The sequence below is a fragment of the Rattus norvegicus genome, chromosome 7 (genome assembly GCF_036323735.1).
Source record: "Rattus norvegicus strain BN/NHsdMcwi chromosome 7, GRCr8, whole genome shotgun sequence".
NCBI classification, from domain to species: domain Eukaryota; kingdom Metazoa; phylum Chordata; class Mammalia; order Rodentia; family Muridae; genus Rattus; species Rattus norvegicus.
Window position 1 is genome coordinate 68,713,206 of NC_086025.1, and position 18,995 is coordinate 68,732,200.

Sequence of the window (18,995 nt, forward strand, 5' to 3'; positions counted from 1 at the left end):
AGATCTCCCATGCTCATAGATTGGCAGGATTGATATAGTAAAAATGGCCATTTTACCAAAAGCAATCTACAGATTCAATGCAATCCCCATCAAAATACCAATCCAATTCTTCAGAGAGTTAGACAGAACAATTTGCAAATTCATCTGGAATAACAAAAAACCCAGGATAGCTAAAACTATCCTCAACAATAAGAGGATTTCAGGGGGAATCACTATCCCTGAACTCAAGCAATATTACAGAGCAATAGTGATAAAAACTGCATGGTATTGGTACAGAGACAGACAGATAGACCAGTGGAATAGAATAGAAGACCCAGGAATGAACCCACACACCTATGGTCACTTGATTTTTGACAAAGGAGCCAAAAGCCTTTTCAGCAAATGGTGCTGGTTCAACTGGAGGTCAACATGTAGAAGAATGCAGATCGATCCATGCTTATCACCCTGTACAAAGCTTAAGTCCAAGTGGATCAAGGACCTCCACATCAAACCAGATACACTCAAACTAATAGAAGAAAAAGTGGGGAAGAGTCTCGAACACATGGGCACTGGAGAAAATTTCCTGAACAAAACACCAATGGCTTATGCTCTTAAGATCAAGAATCGACAAATGAGATCTCATAAAACTGCAAAGCTTCTGTAAGGCAAAGGACACTGTTGTTAGGACAAAACAGCAGCCAACAGATTGGGAAAAGATCTTTACCAATCCTACAACTGATAGAGGTTTTATATCCAAAATATACAAAGAACTCAAGAAGTTAGACTGCAGGGAGACAAATAACCCTATTAAAAAATGGGGTTCAAAATGAAACTCAAGACGGATGATCAAAATGTGAATGCTTCACTCCTTCTTTAAAAGGGGAACAAGAATACCCTTGGCAGGGAAGAGAGAGGCAAAGATTAAAACAGACACAGAAGGAACACCCATTCAGAGCCTGCCCCACATGTGGCTCATACATATACAGCCACCCAATTAGACAAGATGGATGAAGCAAAGAAGTCCAGGCCTACAGGAGCCGGATGTAGATCTCTCCTGAGAGACACAGCCAGAATACAGCGAATACAGAGGCGAATGCCAGCAGCAAACCACTGAACTGAGAATAGGACCCCCGTTGAAGGAATCAGAGAAAGAACTGGAAGAGCTCGAAGGGGCTCGAGACCCCCTATGAACAACAATGCGAAGCAACCAGAGCTTCCAGGGACTAAGCCACTACCTAAAGACTATACATGGACTGACCCTGGACTCTTACCTCATAGGTAGTAATGAATATCCTAGTAAGAGCACCAGTGGAAGGGGAAGCCCTAGGTCCTGCTAAGACTGAACCCCCAGTGAACTAGATTGTTGGGGGGAGGGCAGCAATGGGGGGAGAATGGGGAGGGGAACACCCATAGAGAAGGGGAGGGGGAGGTCTTAGGGGGATGTTTGCCTGGAAACCAGGAAAGGGAATAACACTCGAAATGTAAATAAGAAATACTCAAGTTAATAAAAAAAATGGGGTTCAGAGCTAAACAAAGAATTCACAGCTGAGGAATGCCGAATGGCTGAGAAACACCTAAGGAAATGTTCAACATCTTTAGTCATAAGGGAAATGCAAATCAAAACAACCCTGAGATTTCACCTCACACCAGTGAGAATGGCTAAGATCAAAAACTCAGGTGACAGCAGACGCTGGCAAGGATGTGGAGAAAGAGGAATACTCCTCCATTGTTGGTGGAATGGTGGTACAACCATTCTGGAAATCAGTCTGGAGGTTCCTCAGAAAATTGGACATTGAACTACCTGAGGACCCAGCTATCCCTCTCTTGGGCATATACCCAAAAGATGCCCCAACATATAAAAAAGACACGTGCTCCACTATGTTCATAGCAGCCTTATTTATAATAGCCAGAAGCGGGAAAGAACCCAGATGCCCTTCAACAGAGGAATGGATACAGAAAATGTGGTACATCTACACAATGGAATATTACTCAGCTATCAAAAACAACGGCTTTATGAAATTCGTAGGCAAATGGTTGGAACTGGAAAATATCATCCTGAGTGAGGTAACCCAATCACAGAAAAACACACATGGTATGCACTCATTGATAAGTGGCTATTATCCCAAATGCTCGAATTACCCTAGATGCCTAGAACAAATGAAACTCAAGACGGATGATCAAAATGTGAATGCTTCACTCCTTCTTTAAAAGGGGAACAAGAATACCCTTGGCAGGGAATAGAGAGGTAAAGATTAAAACAGAGACTGAAGGAACACCCATTCAGAGCCTGCCCCACATGTGGCCCATACATATACAGCCACCAAACTAGATAAGATGGATGAAGCAAAGAAGTGCATGCTGACAGGAACCAGATGTAGATCTGTCCTGAGAGACACAGCCAGAATACAGCAAATACAGAGGTGAATGCCAGCAGAAACCACTGAACTGAGAACGGGACCCCCGTTGAGGGAATCAGAGAAAGGTCTGGAAGAGCTTGAAGGGGTTCGAGACCCCATATGAACAACAATGCCAAGCAACCAGAGCTTCCAGGGACTAAGCCACTACCCAAAGACTATACATGGACTGACCCTGGGCTCCAACCTCATAGGTAGCAATGAATAACCTAGTGGAAGAGCACCAGTGGAAGGGAAATTCCTTGGTCCTGCCAAGACTGAACCCCCAGTGAATGTGATTTTTTGGGGGGGAGGGCGGTAATGGGGGGAGGATGGTGAGGGGAACACTCACAGAGAATGGGAGGGGGAGTGGTTAGGGGGATGTTGGCTGGGAAACTGGGAAAGGGAATAACAATCGAAATTTAAATAAGAAATACCCAAGTTAATAAAGATGAAAAAAAAATAATGGCTTTACAGGAATTTCCTTTATTTTCAAGTCAGTAAGGACTTCAGGTGGGTAATACAATTTTCTTTCTTTTTTAAAATATATTTATTCACTTTACAACCCAATATCTGGCCTTCCTCTCTTCCTAGTACCCTCCCATACAAGTCTTCCCTCATTCCACCTTTTCCTTCTCAAGGGATAGCATCTCTGGGTGTTCTTGGATTCAGTTTTGGGAGTATTTTATTGAATATTTTTGCATCAGTGTTCATAATGAGATATTGGTTTGAAATTCTCTTACTTTGTTGAATATATATGTGGTCTGGGTATCAGGATAACTGTGGCCTCAGAGACTGACTTTTGCAATGTTCCTTTTGTTCCTATTTTGTGGAATAGATTGAGGACTATTGGTATTTGCACTTTTTTGAAAGTCTGGTAGAATTCTGTAGTAAAACCGTCTGGCCAAGGTCTCTCTTTGGTTGGATGCCTTTTAATGATTGCTTCTATTTCCTTAGGGGTTATAGGACTATTCACATAGTTTACCTGATCTTCTTTCAGCTTTGGTAATTTGTATCTGACTAAAAAGTTACCCATTTCATTGAGATTTTCCAATTTTGTTGAGTACAGACTTTTGAAGTAAGACCTAATAATTCTTTGAATTTCTTCATTATCTGTTGTTATGTCTCCCTTTTCATTTCCGATTTTGTTAATTTAGGTACTGTTTGTCTGTCTTTTAGCTAGTTTTGCTAAGGGTTTCTCTATCTTGTTGATTTTTCAAAGAATGAGCTCTTGGTTTCCTTGATTCATTGTAGTATTTTTCTCTTTCTTTTAAATTGATTGATTACATACCTGAGTTTGATCATTTCCTGCTGTGTACTCCTCCTGGGTGCATTTGTTCTTTTTTTTCTCTAGAGTCTTCAGATGTACTTTTAGCTGTCAGTATGAAAACTCCCAACTTCTTTATGAGGGCACTTGTGAACATTCCTCTTAGCATTGTCTTCATAGTGTCCCATAAGTTTGGCTATGCTGAACCTTCATTTTCATTGAATTCTAGAAAGTCTTTTAGTGCTCTGTTTCTTCCCTGTCCCAGAAATCGTTGAGTAGAGTTGTTCAGTTTCTATGAAAAACAAAACACACACACACACACACACACACACGCAGAGAGAGAGAGAGAGAGAGAGAGAGAGAGAGAGAGAGAGAGAGAGAGAGAGAGAGACTTGCTGTTGTTTCTAAGTTTGTTGAAGTCCATCTTCAATCCATGGTGTGCTGATAAAATGTATGGGGTCATTTCAGTGTTTGTGTCTCTGCTGAGGCTTGCTTTGTGACCAGTTATATGGTCAATTTTGGAGAAAGTTCTGTAATGTTCTTAGAAGAAGATATATTCTTTGGGGTTTGGGTGAAATGTTCTATTGATATCTATCAGGTCCATTTGAATCATAACCTCTTAGTTTAGTTATTTCTCTGTTTAGTTTCCTTTTTGATGTCCTGTCCATTAGTGAGAATGGGGTGTTGAAGTCTCCCACTATTAATGTGGGTGGTTCAATATGTGATTTAAGCTTTAGCAATCTTCCTTTTATGAATGTGGGTGCCCTTTCATTTGGGACATAGATGTTCATAATTGTGATGTCCTCTTGGTGGATTTTTCCTTTTACGGGTGTGAAGTGCCCTTCCCTGTCTCTTTTGATTGCTTTTGATCGAAAGTCTACTTTATTAGATATTAGAATGGGTACTCCAGCTTGTTTCTTGGGTCCATTTGCTTGGAAACCCTTTTTCAAGCCCTTCGTACTGAGAAGAGTATCTTTGTTGCTGAGATGTGTTTCTTATATACAGCATAATGATGGATTCTGTTTATGCGTCAGCTCACCTGTGCAGGTTGCATCCGAGGTGGACCAGCTGGGGTGGTGGGTGGAAATAACTGGAATGGAATTGGTCTGGTAGGGTTCAAGCTGGTTAATTTTGGAGTCCCGAAGGTTTCCACAAGGAAGGAAGACACTCTTGGGAGTCCCACCACGCTTCTCCAGAGTGAAGAGCCAGTGCTGAGCTAGACAATGGGACTCAGGGGACCTTGCACTATTCACCTTTGTAGGCTGTTTCTAGTGGACCCCCATTTTTACTTTCTTTTCTTTTTTTTTCTTTTTATTGGATATTTTTATTTCCATTTCAAATGTTGACCCCTTTCCTCCTTTCCCATCTATAAACCCCCATCCCTTCCCCTCTCCCCCTTCTTTTATGAGGGTACTCCCCAACCTAATGACCCACCCCCTTCCCACCTAACTGCCCTGACATTGCTCTACACTGGGGGGTCCATCCTTGGCAGGAACAATGGCTTCTCCTCCCATTGGTGCCCAACAAGACCATCTTGGAGTTGGAGCCATGAGTCCATACCTGTATACTCTTAGGATAGTGGTGAAGTCCCTGGGAGCTCTCGAGTTATGGTTAGCTGATATTGTTGTTCTTCTTGGAGTTGCAAGTCCTTTCAGCTTCTTCAGTCCTTTCTCTAACTGCAGTGGTTGGCTGTGAACATTCACCTTTGTATTTGTCATACTCTGGTAGAGCCTTTCAGGAGACAGCTATATCAAAGTGAAGAATTTGTTTCTGTAGGGACTAAGTAACTTCCCCATGGTTATAAGGATAGCAAGTGTCAAAGCTGGAATTACAGTTTTTGCATGTTGAAGAGTCTCAAATGTATAAATTCTTAGAACTTCATCTACTGATTAAATTTTCTTTTGTAGTAAGTAGTCATTGCCATGTGTAGATGCTTCTTTATGCTGCCTTGTTCCCTAGTTCATGGTGTTTTATGGCCTATTTCCCTTTAGTTCTTGGTAATTCTCAGATGATGTCAATTGAGACATGACTCCCACATTCTCTATCATCTTTGTTCTCTGTTTCTGGCACTTATTTTCTTTCCTGTCTTTTAATCAGTTCCCACCTTCCTACCTACTTGTTCATTACTTTGTGTGTGTGTGTGTGTGTGTGTGTGTGTGTGTGTGTGTGTGTGTCTTTCTTTTTTTCAAAAGTTGGTTATTCTTCCTGCAGGTATTTTCTAGTCCTCTTAGTTTCAGTCAGTACTTTATCCAGTCATGAGATTGGAGGATGATAGGAAAACAAGAGAAGAAAGTGAATCCAAATGTCTTTAAATCTAGTTAATTCAGTCCTGATTTCTTAACATTGTAAAACTTATTTCTGTCACTCATTGTAATTGCTTGGTTCTAACCCAGATGAGGTAGAATTGCAGTAGGATTGAACTGAAGATATGCCCAACACATTGAATACATTTCAGAGTTTTGGCACAAAGTATGGGTGTTAAAGGGGAAAGGCAAAGTCATAATGTAGATGTTGACTTTGCTAGTGACCAGAACAGAACTGTGCTCATTTGTTTTCTCTAAGGTGGATTGCTTAGTTCCTTTGACTGGAGAAAATTAGCTCAGCTTTGTCTGTTACTTTTCTTCTCTTCATTATGGACCCGTTTTCTTAGGTCTAAGAATGAACTTTCTCTTTGCATAGGACATTTGCAGAATTTATCAGAGGAACAAAGATGTTTTCTAACTTGTGTCATCAGCAGCTGCCTTGTTGAAAGAGATCCATCCTCAGAAAGATTTTTTAGATTAACATTTCCATTCTGTGTACTAGGAAATGAAATCATAGTGAATTACAGTTAGCAACATCCAAGTTAGCAGCTGGGCCAATTTTCACCATAATTCTGGGTTAGTGAAGCCTATGGAAGAGACCTTGGGTCTTTTTCTGCAGTGTCAGCATCACATTGTGAGTTCCCTGGCGTTAGTGTCATAGTCTGTCCTCTGAGGCAATGTTGGTATTCCACCCCAAACATTAATCCACTGTGTAGTCAGTTTATATACAGTTCTCTTATTCCCTTGAATACAGTATATGCCTTCATTTGTTTTTGTCCTCCTTAGTGTTGGCAAAATTCTGCTTTCCTTTGTAATGGGATGCTTGCAGTTATACCTGTTTTCCTGCCCCCCCCCCACCCCTTCTCCGTGTTTATGGATTGCTTCTTTTTTCTGTTTCTTTGAAACAAGGTTTGAATATGTCGCCCTGGTGGGCCTAGAACGGGCTTACCTAAGCCAGACAGGCTGTGGCTCACTAAAGCATGAGTTACCACACCTGGCTGTATTTGAGATTTTATTTTATTGATTATTATAATTGACTAGATTGATTTTTAAATGTTAAACTGGTACTATACTTCTGAAATATATTACGATATATTCTCCTTCTTATCTTTTACTTTTAACTTTTTTTTTTTCTTGGTAAAGGCAGGTTTTTACTCTGGCTTTCCTGTGATTCCTTATATAGACAAGGTGGAGATCATCCTGCATCTGCCTCCTTGATGCTGGGTTCTGGAATTAAAAGTGTATGCTTGGGGCTGAGGACTTAGCTCAGTGGTAGAGCGCTTACCTAGGAAGCACAAGGCCCTGGGTTCAGTCCCCAGCTCCGAAAAAAAGAACCAAAAAAAAAAAAATAAAAAAAATAAAAGTGTATGCTTCCACGTATTTTACTAGAAGAAGTAATATTATTGTTTTTTATAAAAAAAATAGCTTGGGAAGTTTTTCTCTTGGTCTGTTTTGTAGAAAAGCATATTTTTCATAGGAAAATTTTCATGATCCATATGTAACTTCAAAGTTATATGATATACTTGAGGTGTCAGTTGAGCTAAGTAAAAGAAGTTTTAACTTTTTGACTATCAGAGCAAGGGGTCTGTGACATAGCACGGGTTAAGGGAGAAAGACTCAAAATTTTGAAAAGATCACAAGAAAGCATGGTCTTCGGCCTCCTGCACTGCTGTGTTTCTAGAAACCATGCCATCTGTCATCCATCATCTGCTCGCTCTCTCTCTCTCTCTCTCTCTCTCTCTCTCTCTCTCTCTCTCTCTCTCCCTCTCTCTCCTCCCCCGTCCGTCTGTCCGTCTATCCATCCATCCACCCACCCACCCAACCTACCTTACAATACCGTAACTCTGTAGCAGGGGCTGTCTTCAAGCTTGGTGGCAATCCTCCTGCTTGCACATCCTAAGTGCTGGTCTTACAGCCATATGTCAATTCAACCATTTTACAAACTGAATTTTATACTAGTCATTGGCAAAATAATACTTACTGATTAAAAATCTGAATCCCACTCAAGGGCTCAATGTCAAAAATACTTTTGCTGACCACATTTAAGACTTCACACAAGACTTCACCTCCTAAAGTGTGTACCACCCCCCCCCCCCCCCCCCCCCCGCTAAGTGTTAGGCTGTAAGGTAAGCCTGTACCACAGTGGCCTCTGGTGACAGTCCAGATATAGAGGATGGTAATACAAAGCTTAAAGTTTACTAGTTTAAAGTTTTGTGAACTAAGTCTATTAAGTTGTATACTGTCCATCCATATACCTTCTCAGCTTTTCATCTGCTTCAGCTGACACACCTTTGAGCAGCAGCATCCTGTAAGTAGGACATCTGGTGTTTGAGCAGGTGTGTCCCTGTAAAGTCTCCTGAGGGGGCTGAAGAGATGGCTCAGAGGTCTAGAGTACTGAATGATAAATCTTAAAAACAAACAAGTCTGTTGAGGCTAAGTTCTTGATGTCATTGAAAAACAAATGTTTTTGTCTGCTTAGTTTGTTTGTATTTATTTTCTTCTGGGTAGTATAGAGGAAGTTTCTCTTGTTCAATAGCAATGCAGAGAAACACAATGAATTACTATTTATTTATTTGGTATCGTACAACTTAGCATAGTTTATTGATCCTAGAGCTTTGGTCATAGATTCTTCAGAGTTTTCTGTGTGCAAGATTATCTGCCAAATGAAACACTTGTGCTTCTTGTTTCAGATGATTTTACTTTTGTTACCTAATTGCTTTGACTAGGACTTCCAGTAATAACTTGAATTGACGTTCTATTCATTAACAAAATTAGGCAGTATTGCAAAGTTAAAAGTAATCTTAACTTTTGACAATTTTTTATTGTGAAGGAAAATTTATTATATTGTTCTGACTTTAAGGACATTTCTGTACAAAGAGTTAAAAAACATTGGAAAGTTGGCCTGATTTTTTTCTATTTCTATATTTATACTGTTTCATAATTTAATGAACATTGTTAAATATTGTAAGTAGAAAACATTATTTACATGGGCATTTTCCATTGTCTCAGATGTAACTTTGTTAAATACTAATAATTTCAGGTTCTCATTGGATGTGGCATACAAACTTTATACCATCTTTATCTTTATTCATTATTTTTATCATTAGAGCATAGTCCCAATATATTTTAAGCCCAGTACAGAATATAATGCCCAATGTACTCTTTTAAATATATATCTTAATATATAAGTTGAAATAATTTAGAGTTCAAGAACTTATATGAATTTAAATATCATTCATCATCATGCATCGCCTAGAGACATATGTACATGTTTGTTATGTTGCTACAATTCTGACAAATAATTAAAGATGTAATTAAGAGTTTGTAACTCAGGTTTTTATTTTTAGTGATTTTAAACATAATTTGTTTTTATCTGATTTTTTTTAAAGACATATTTCACTATATAGCCATAGGTGGTTTAGAATTTACTATGTAGACCAGGCTGGCCTTGAACTTACAAATATCCATCTGCCTCTGCTTCCCAAGTGCTAGATCTGATATCTTCACTTCTTTAGAATTTTTTTTTTTGATGGCAGGAGGATAAAATATTTGTGGGGAGGGCGTCATGAAATTTCCCTATAGTGGTTAAAGCACTGTATCACAAGAGACTTTCTTTTGTACTCAAAGAGGACTCAAGAGGCTACCACAGTGGTTTCAGTGCCTTGTGCTATTAATTGCAGAGCACAGTGCCCCATGAGAGAGTGGCAGTGTGAAACCAAGCCTTTTATCATACATGCCTATCAGTCGTGCATTTGAAAACTCTCAGGTATCACTTTATCCTTAAACTGACATAGAACTGCCTTTTGCTACTTTCTTATATTACATATTTATTAATGAAGTTGATCCTTTTAAAAAACAAGTATTTAGAAGAATTTATCATGTTTCATGTAGATAATGACTCTGTAAATACATGTAATACAAACTGAGGTAGGAAATTCAGCTCACCGCTCTGCAGCTTAACACAGGTGTATGTCTGTGAGGAGCAAAAGTTTGATAAGTCAGCAGATACTGCTAACACCATACCACCTCACCATGATCATGCCACTCTGTAGGTTGTGGAGGAAGGAGAGAGTTTCAGGCCAGTCTGGGCTGCACCATGATTTTCAGGTAGCTTAAGCTGCATAAAGATAGGGTGAGACTGTCTCAACAACCTGACAGGGAAGCAAGAGAAAATGTAAAATGCCACATAAATGCCTAAAACGCCAGTTCTTCTTAAAACAGAAACAGATATGTTCACGCCCCAGTGTAACCAGAATTATTTATTAATCCAGGAATCAAATTGCTTTATTGCTTTAAAGATAGTTTCTTAATATGCATAGCTGTTTGATGGACATCAGTATATTAAAATGTAAATGGCTGTCAGATTCTCAGCGACTGTGTGCCTTCAGCCTAAGCAGTGGTTTCTTTTAACTTGTGCAGAGAGCCCTTTTGATGGTAAGTGTAGTTTGAGCATTTTTACTATACTACTGTTTTAAGGTTGCTAATTATTTGAAATATTTTGAAGCTTTTATTCAAAATATACAAATCATGACATTTAGATTATCTTTTTATCCATCATAGAACATGGAACAAGCTAATGAGTGAAGGTTGTTTAGCCTTTGTTAGCTATCACATGTTTTCTGTTTAATGCTTTGCCTATTTAAAATAATCATATCAGAAAACACCTCTAATATTTCACTTATTATCTGTAGAGTTTTATAAAAATTCAGGTGGTTTTACACACTGTGGCATAATAGTCTGAGGCAGCTTTCCTTTTTTATGTCAGTTATCTAACTGGACCTTCTTTGAAATTTAACTTTGAGTTTATAAGTGTTTTAACTTAAATCTATATTTAAAGAAAGTCAATTTTTTATTTACAACTTAAATATGCTGTCCTATTTGGTTGTGTAAATCAGAACTGGTTTTTAATTTTTGAATATGGAATTTACTAGAAATAAATCTAGTGATGCTAACTGCACTCTAACAATTGTTTGTATTAAGTAAAACTATTTGTAGAATCCCAGATGATTGAAACTTTGCCAAATGATGTCTTCATACTAAAGTTGGTGCAAGCACTCTTGATTCCTGCAAGCACCTTCAGCTTCCTGTGTTTGCATTTGTGTGGTGGTAAACTGAGGAGTATGGGTGAGGTTCTCTCCTTACAAGCTGATTTACTGAAACTGAGAGAGCAAAGGTACAAGAGGCCCAGCAGGCCACTTGTTACTGTTGACTTCAGTACAAACAACAGGGGAAGTGTTTAGCCCTTGGGGAGCTTGTGTGATTGAACAAGAATGTTGAAGCTATTTTGAAAAGGAAGAGTAGCAATGTGGCCAACTATGATCTTCCCTGAGCTCTGCAGCAGGCGTAGGATAGAGGGCTGAAGTGTTTGTTCTTCCAGATGAACAAAGATAAATTTACCTAGAAAAATAAACTCAATATGTTTGTTAATTTTCCATGCTTTTTTTATTTTAGAATTGCACTAAGGAAGTGTGGGAAAATAGTCTAACATTACCATTTTGGGTCCAGTTTTCACTATAGACTCGTTAAATAAAGAAGGAAATTATTGTAAACATGCGTAACAATATCACAGCCTACATTTTAAATCCAAAAAGAAAAATTGAAACCACTTGACAAAGTAGTATAAAAGGTTTTCTCAGAATTGCTTACTAAGCTAGAAGCCATGGTCACAGGATTCTTATCAGGGTACCCAGTAATGTTTTAAAATGATTCGATGCACTTTTCTCTGCACCTATCATCCCACAGGGTATGCTGTTCCTTAGAGGATTTGATTAGAAATGTTTCTGCTTGGGTTGGGGATTTAGCTCAGTGGTAGAGCGCTTGCCTAGCAAGCGCAAGGCCCTGGGTTTGGTCCCCAGCTCCAAAAAAAAAGAAAAAAGAAAAAAAAAAAAAAAGAAATGTTTCTGCTCTAGAAACTATCTCTTTGAAAAGGCATAATAGCTATATTGTGTCATCTTTTGCTGATTTGACTTTGTAAAAAGCATCTGCTTTGGAAATAGTTTGTGCTTTTTATTAAATGTTATGTTAGACAGCTAACCAAAAATAAAATTTCTGTAGCTTCTTAAATTCTAGAAATTTCAGCTATGATAGATTAAGAGTCTACTTATTTTGTAGAAGTATGATAAAATCCTGCAAACAGTTTTTTGTTATGTTTGGGACAAAGATCTAAAAATTTCCCACTTCAGTAAGTCAGAGGACACCAATTCTGTTGCTGTGTTTGCTCACATCTTCCTTGTGAGCTCTATTAGTAATGGTTGTCACTGCCATCATCCTTCACACCTGCTCTTCTGTCTTTTAAGCTAAAGGAGAGAAGGCAAGAGGAAAGGCTTCTGTAGCAACTTTCTGATTACCTGGCCAGGAGGACACATCTGCAGGATAGAGCATGGCTTCAGCTCCTTGAGAATGAGGCTTTAAGTTATGGCTCTTGTTTCTGGTATAACTATACCCAAAATCAAGATCTAGAGATTGGTGGCTTCTGCTTTGACTTTCGACCAGGAGAAAATAACCGCTATTGCATGCCTTCTCAAACATTCTAAGGACATTTTGTTCATGCATGATTACATAGGAAATAAATATTTTATCTATTTTACTTAAGACATTCAAATCAACAGGGAGCTGTGAGAGATTATGGATCTATGAAAGTCCGGGTATTCCACAAGACAACCCAGGACCAAGTTCTCTGCTCCAGAGAGACAAATATAAGGAATGAGAGACACAGACAAGAGATAGTTTAGGGAGAAAGGGAAGAGAACAAGAGAGGGGAGAAAGGGAAGGATAGAGGGCACAGGGCTACCTCTGAGGACAGAAGGGACATTGGCTTGTAGACAGTTTATAAAGGCAAAAGAGGAACACCCTGAGTTAGAATAAGTGTTGATTTTGGTTGGGCATGCTAATCAGGGTTAATCAGGGCAGCCAGATGGGCTTGTCATTCCTACACTTAAATATGTTGATAGTTGGACCTTGGTAGTCAGCCTCAGGAGGAACAAGTGGCCAAGCAAGAGAATAGAAACTTTGGTAACTAACTTTAGAAATGTAAAGGTTTTAGCAAGGGAGAGGAAAGAGAGTAAAAGGGCAAAATCTGTTCAGGCCTGTTAGAGTCCCCTTAGTGCATTGCATGCAATTGAAAAAGGGTGTTATGTTGGAGAAATGACAGAGTAATAGAGGCAGGAGGAAATGTGCAAGCTTAGTGTTAATGATTACCATCCACTTATGAAGTGTTTACTGTGGAGAAACTCTTCCTTTACCTTCAGTGCTCTTATTTATTCTAGATTCTAAGCATTCAATATCATAAAACTAATTTATGAAGAAGGTAATGGACTCTGCAAAGTCCTTATCGTAGTATATCATGCTGCCTACTAGACTCAACCTATTGAGATACAGATTACAAACGCATCTTGTAACAAATAAGCATGCTAAAGTTGATCTGTCTCCATCCCGCATTACACGCACAGCACTGGCCTCTGTCACTAGCAGCATCTTTTCCTGCATCTGAGACTAGAGCTACTCAGCACCAGTTTAACCTCAGATAAGGGGATTGATTTTGTTCTAGGCTACTAAAAACTGTTAAATACAAAAAACACCCACCAAGTCTCTCACAGCAAACTTGCTAACAGGGAGTTTAGGATCTTATCCATATCCAAGTTCAGCATATACCTATAAAATTGACTAAGCTCATATGTTATTTCTCTAGATTTCAGTTACACAAAATATTTCAAAAAACCTAACCTAGTCTATGGAGACATTTTTTCTTGTTACATTGTACAGATCACTTTGCTACATTTTTCTAAATTTATTCCTAAATGCTCTAAATCAAGCACACATTTCTCCTGTAAAGAGATAGAGAGGGTTAATGCGGAAAGCCTTGTGGTAACAAGTCAGTCATCTCTGTCACAGCTAATCATCTCCATCCAAAAGCAGCAACGGGCAGTGAATGATTACCTTGACTCTGATTGTATAAAATCGTATTCCTAGACAGTTGACCATGGCCCTTGGCTAGTTGGACACCCTTGGTCTTGGAAAAGCTATAATAACATGCACCTACATTATAACTATATAAACTGCTTGAGTCGTATATGTTTATAACGCTTGGCTTGCTATTTCTGGTTGAGTATCACCATTTAAGTTTGTTTGTTTGTTTCCTCACCACAGGGAGATTCGATTCAAGCTGCTGATGACTCGCCATTCTCAGACTCTGTCACCTTGGAACAGACTACCAGTCACATCGGTGGGTCCAGTGGACGCGTTAGTCTGTGGATGCAGTGGGTGCTCCCCAAAGTCACTGTGAAACTCTTTGCACCAGACCTTGAAAAGAAAGACACAGGTACAGGAATACTTTTCTTCCTTATTTTAAAGATAAAATTATATATATTCCTGCTTTTGGAAAAAATAGGTATAATTTTCTTCAGAGTTTTCATTTATAATTTAATTAGCTGCTATTCAAGTGTTTTGATTTAAGAATGTTGCTACCATTGAATTTCGTTACTATATAAAGCTTATGTATACCTATTCTCTTTGATTTTGTAAAATTGAATTTTGCTTATTGACAGTTTAACTTGAGCTACAAGGTACGAGTGACTTACTCTGAGCAGTGCAGTGCATTGTCAGTGTTCAGAGATCCTTGGCAGGTAACTGACTGATCTATTCAATGAGAACTATGGTTTTCCTAACTTGAGATACATATACACCGTCTCTTAATATTAAGGGCTCTTTGACACTAATGTTGCTTTTAAGTATAGACGTCTGTAGTCGTTGTGCCCTTTAGATGGTCAGGATCTATTAGCCCTGTGAAATATAAGATGGGGGACTTTGTTGTTGATTCTAAGAACTCTGTTGATAAAAGGTGCTTGTTTCTTTTTGCAGAGGTTTGTATGGTCAGTGAATTAGAAGACCTCAGTGCATCCATAGATGTGCAGGATGTATACACCAAAGTGAAGTGTAAGATAGAGAGCTTCAGTATTGACCACTATCAAAGCAGGTAAGTGGTGGGTGACAGCTCCAGGAGAGCTGTGCTTGTTAGAGCTGGTCACCGTACGGATGCTCCTGTCTACACTTACCACTTTCAAAGAGTGCTTAAACAGGTGAAGTTGCTGTCTTAATGGTCTCTCATTTGCATCCAGTAACATTTTATAACATACCATACAGCTCTTCATCAACATCCACATTACTGCTCTTAAAATACCTCACAAGTGCGTGCCATGTGTTATAGATCTGCTAAGATGCTTAGGACACAGGTGACATGTCTGATTGCAGCTGCACAGCTTAGGACACAGGTGACATGGCTGATTGCAGCTGCACACCTTAGGACACAGGTGGCATGACTGATTGCAGCTGCACACCTTAGGACACAGGTGGCATGGCTGATTGCAGCTGCACACCTTGAGTGACTTTTCTGTAGCCCTCACTGAGGTGGAGCACCTGTTCATAAACGTCATAGATAAACCTAAAACCACATTCCCTATGCAGTCCCTCTGTGTATGAAAATGTTATTTGTTTGTAATAGATATTGTCAATGATCTCTCCATTAATGCTTCCTGGATAAAAGTACCAATCTTTACTGTTTGGATTTATAATTAACTGAGGGTTTTATTTTTAATTTGAAATAATAACACACATACTATAAAATCTAGAGATGCTATTATAGTATTTTAAATAGTATTATATTATCAGTTTCATGATATCTCCAAAAAATAGTCTTTAAGATGTATTTTCTTAATGGATTCATAATATGTACCAGTTCAACAGTTTCTATTGTATACCTATAGGTACCCAATGCCTTTTTGTACATGTACTGCTCTATAATTGTATTTCCTAAAATATGTTTGCAAACATGTCGAGTTCTACTTCTACACTTGTCTTTTCTCACATATCATACTTATGATACCACTAAGTACAAATCCATATTAGATAGCTGGAAATTGTCATTATGAAACATACATTATATCAGTTGCTGTGTTGTACAACTTATTATAATATATAATATGGCAATTATTTTTGTCACATTAACAATGAATAGTTAATTGGCATTTGATTTTTTTTTAACTTGGATTGATGTCTAGTACAGTGTATTTAAAATGAAATGATTTTTTTATGTAATATATCAATTGAGGAACTGGAGCAATTTCTGATATGAATATTATGTACTATAGTTTATCCTTACTTTTATTGTTAATTTATATGCAATTCAAAATTCATATAATTTATCATTATAATGATGTGCTTAGCATATTTATGTGCCGGACTCTGCTAAGCACTAGAGATACAGAGTTTAATAAAATAGACAAGAATTTTACCTCTCTGTACCTTCTCATCTATGGAAGAGACAAAAATGGATAGAAAGAGAACTATTCCCATGCATAGCCCAGAGCATGCTGTGCTGCTGTAGGTGGGTCTGCTGGTTGAAGTGCTATGTCTGTGCTTAGCACCGAGCATGCTTTCCTTTAGAACTGCTGGTGTTTTGATGTGTGGTCAGTTTTGTAATTGAGGGAAATTGAAGAGAACAAACACATAAGGAGCACTTGTGTTTTCCAGGCCTGGGGAAGGTTGGCAATCAGGACAATTTGAAGGAGTGTTTCTGCAGTGCAAAGAAAAACCTGTGGTGAGACTCATTTAATAACTTTTATTCTTGAGAATATATTTTAAATTGTTTATATTTGTTTTGCTTTGCAACAGGAGTAATGATATTTAGAATTAGAACTCACTACCTTCTTTTAGACTTCTTTCTCTTAAATTATTTTTAAAGTTAGAATTGCTTAGTCTTTTAATCTGTTCATGTTTTGTAACCAATTTCTTTGTAGCAAATAAGTTTATCAAAATGCAAAGGTATATTTTATAACTTATTTATGACGTTTGGAATTTTTTTACTTCCATTAATAAGTTCATGATGGATTGCCATTACTAAAATCTTGAAGTAATAATTGTATATAGATGTCAATTACTTTATTTATTTATTTATTTATTTATTTATTTATTTATTTTTAGTTACCTCCATTTCCAATGATTTTACAGAAAAAATACAAAGGCCATATTGAGATAGGGCTCAGAACTGAACTTGAGCAGAATCAAGAATCCTTCCAGCGCCCCCTCTTTTGTTCCTGCTTTTCTTGCTTTTGTGTCTTCTCACCTTCTTTGCTCCTGCCCCTCAATCTCCTCAAGTCTTGGGGAAGAGTGTTGGTCTTTGGGGGAGTGTGGAGGTGTCTGGTTGTCAGTCTGTATTTACTATCACTGTTCTGAGTTTGTGAGTAGGAATTAATATTGCCATCAGTAGAAGAAAGTTAAAGTAAGTTATTAAGTAAAATGGCTTTTTACTTGTGTTGAATGATCCAGCTTTGACTTTGACAGTACAGCATTTGTCATTCCTGGATTACTTCTTTTGTGTTTCCCTTGGTTTTTGTTTTGTTTTGTTTTCTGTTATGCAATTGTCATCTTCTTGCAGCTAATAGAAATATTTTGTTTACTGCTGCCTTTAATCAAGACAAGTTTGTAGTCCTCTTGTTTCTTGGCTACAAAATTAAATTAGGGTACATCCTAGTAACTTTCAGAAGTATCAAATGTATATTTTTGATTGTTTCAACATATGTAAATGTTATTAAACTCATTCCTTTAAGTGACATTCTTAAAGTAAATAAAATTCATGAAACTTTAAAATATAGCTGCTGCTTAGTCTGCTAAGTCACCACAACATTAATATTTTCTCCGTGTTTGCAAAATGCTTCCTGGTTCACATATAAAGCTGAAAAAAGCATAAATATTTTCCTTATGAAGTATTTCCTATGACTTTCTTCTTACATCTAAAGCATATATGTATTTGCGTAATAGCTCATGCTTTTTTTCACTGATTTTAACTACAAACAGGAGTCTGAGCTGTGCTGTCTGAGAGCAGAAGCTCCTTGGATTTCTGGTCATTCACCTGCATGCTCATTTGCATGCTAAGGCAGCAGGTGACTGTCACTGAGTCCTAAGAAACAGCCTTATCACTTTAAATGTCTTCAGACAACTCACAGATCTTATTTTGAATCTTTCCAATTTTCTTGACATTTTCTTTCTACAGTTAAAAAACATAATTGCCCTAGAGTAGGGCTGGAGCTCTGTAAGGGATCCCAGGACTCAGGCCCCAGGATTCCCCCCACCAGAGTCACTTCTATGAAAAGTTCTTAATTCTTTCTTGTCTCTAATTATTCATTTTAAATTTGAAATAAAATGTTGATTTTTACATTGGAAAATATGAAAAGAAATGTTTTGCCTCCATTTTGGCCAAGTGTATTTATTCTCCTTACTTAAGTACAGCAGTTTAAGAAAATGAAGGGGGGTGGGGACAGGGGTTTTGTGGAGGGGAAACCAGGAAGGGAGATAACAGTTGAAATGTAAATAAATAAAATAACCAATAAAAAAAAAAAGAAAATGCAAGCCTTCCTTTGTGTAGCTAACCTTTCAAGAGTGCTTACATCAGAAGACATGTGTCAAAGGTTTTAAAAGCATTCCTGCGTGTATTGAAATGCTTTCATGCTCCTTCCAGGGTTTAAATAAAAGCTTCTTATAGACTGGCTTATTTAGACCCCTGGGAATGGAACACTGCCCTTCCTGTGTCCAAGGTGACAGCAGGTCCTGTTCACCTGCTGTGGTCTGTCTACTGGCCAAGACATATGGGTTAAAGCAGAGCACTTTCTCTAGCTTTACTGTGAGTCTGTTGTTTGAAGCCTAGAAAGGAGGGGAGGAGATGATAGATACAAAGAGGAAGTTTGGAAGGGCAAATGGTGTGAAGGCACACCACTAGGGGAAAACAGTATTTCACCTTCATGTTTTTCCCAATGGTCAAGTAATTAAGTTTAAAAATGCATAGTGTATTTCTTCCCTTCATTCATTATAAAGTCCAGTTTAAAAGTCTAGCCGACAATTGATCTCAGAGTACTTACATAGCATGCATAACAAGCATGCAACAGGAAAAGGCAGCCTCAGCAGGAATATCTGAATTACATAGGTTTCCCTCTGATCTGTAGTTGCTTATATGTGTAAACCTGAAGGAAATAGCAAGAAAGGGCACTGGTGGATGGGCCGCGATCT

At 38.1% G+C, this 18,995-nt stretch overlaps 1 protein-coding gene across 15 annotated transcripts in view; it reads left to right on the forward strand.

The window, feature by feature from the left end:
* The window catches only part of Vps13b (vacuolar protein sorting 13 homolog B), a 576,579-nt gene that overhangs the window by 276,210 nt on the left and 281,374 nt on the right, over positions 1-18,995 (forward strand). For all 15 annotated transcript variants that reach the window (XM_039079215.2, XM_039079218.2, XM_039079219.2 and 12 more), the window contains 3 exons: positions 14,088-14,259; positions 14,799-14,913; positions 16,467-16,533. In XM_039079215.2, coding sequence (XP_038935143.1) covers positions 14,088-14,259; positions 14,799-14,913; positions 16,467-16,533 — 354 coding nt within the window. The remainder of the gene's footprint in view (positions 1-14,087; positions 14,260-14,798; positions 14,914-16,466; positions 16,534-18,995) is intronic.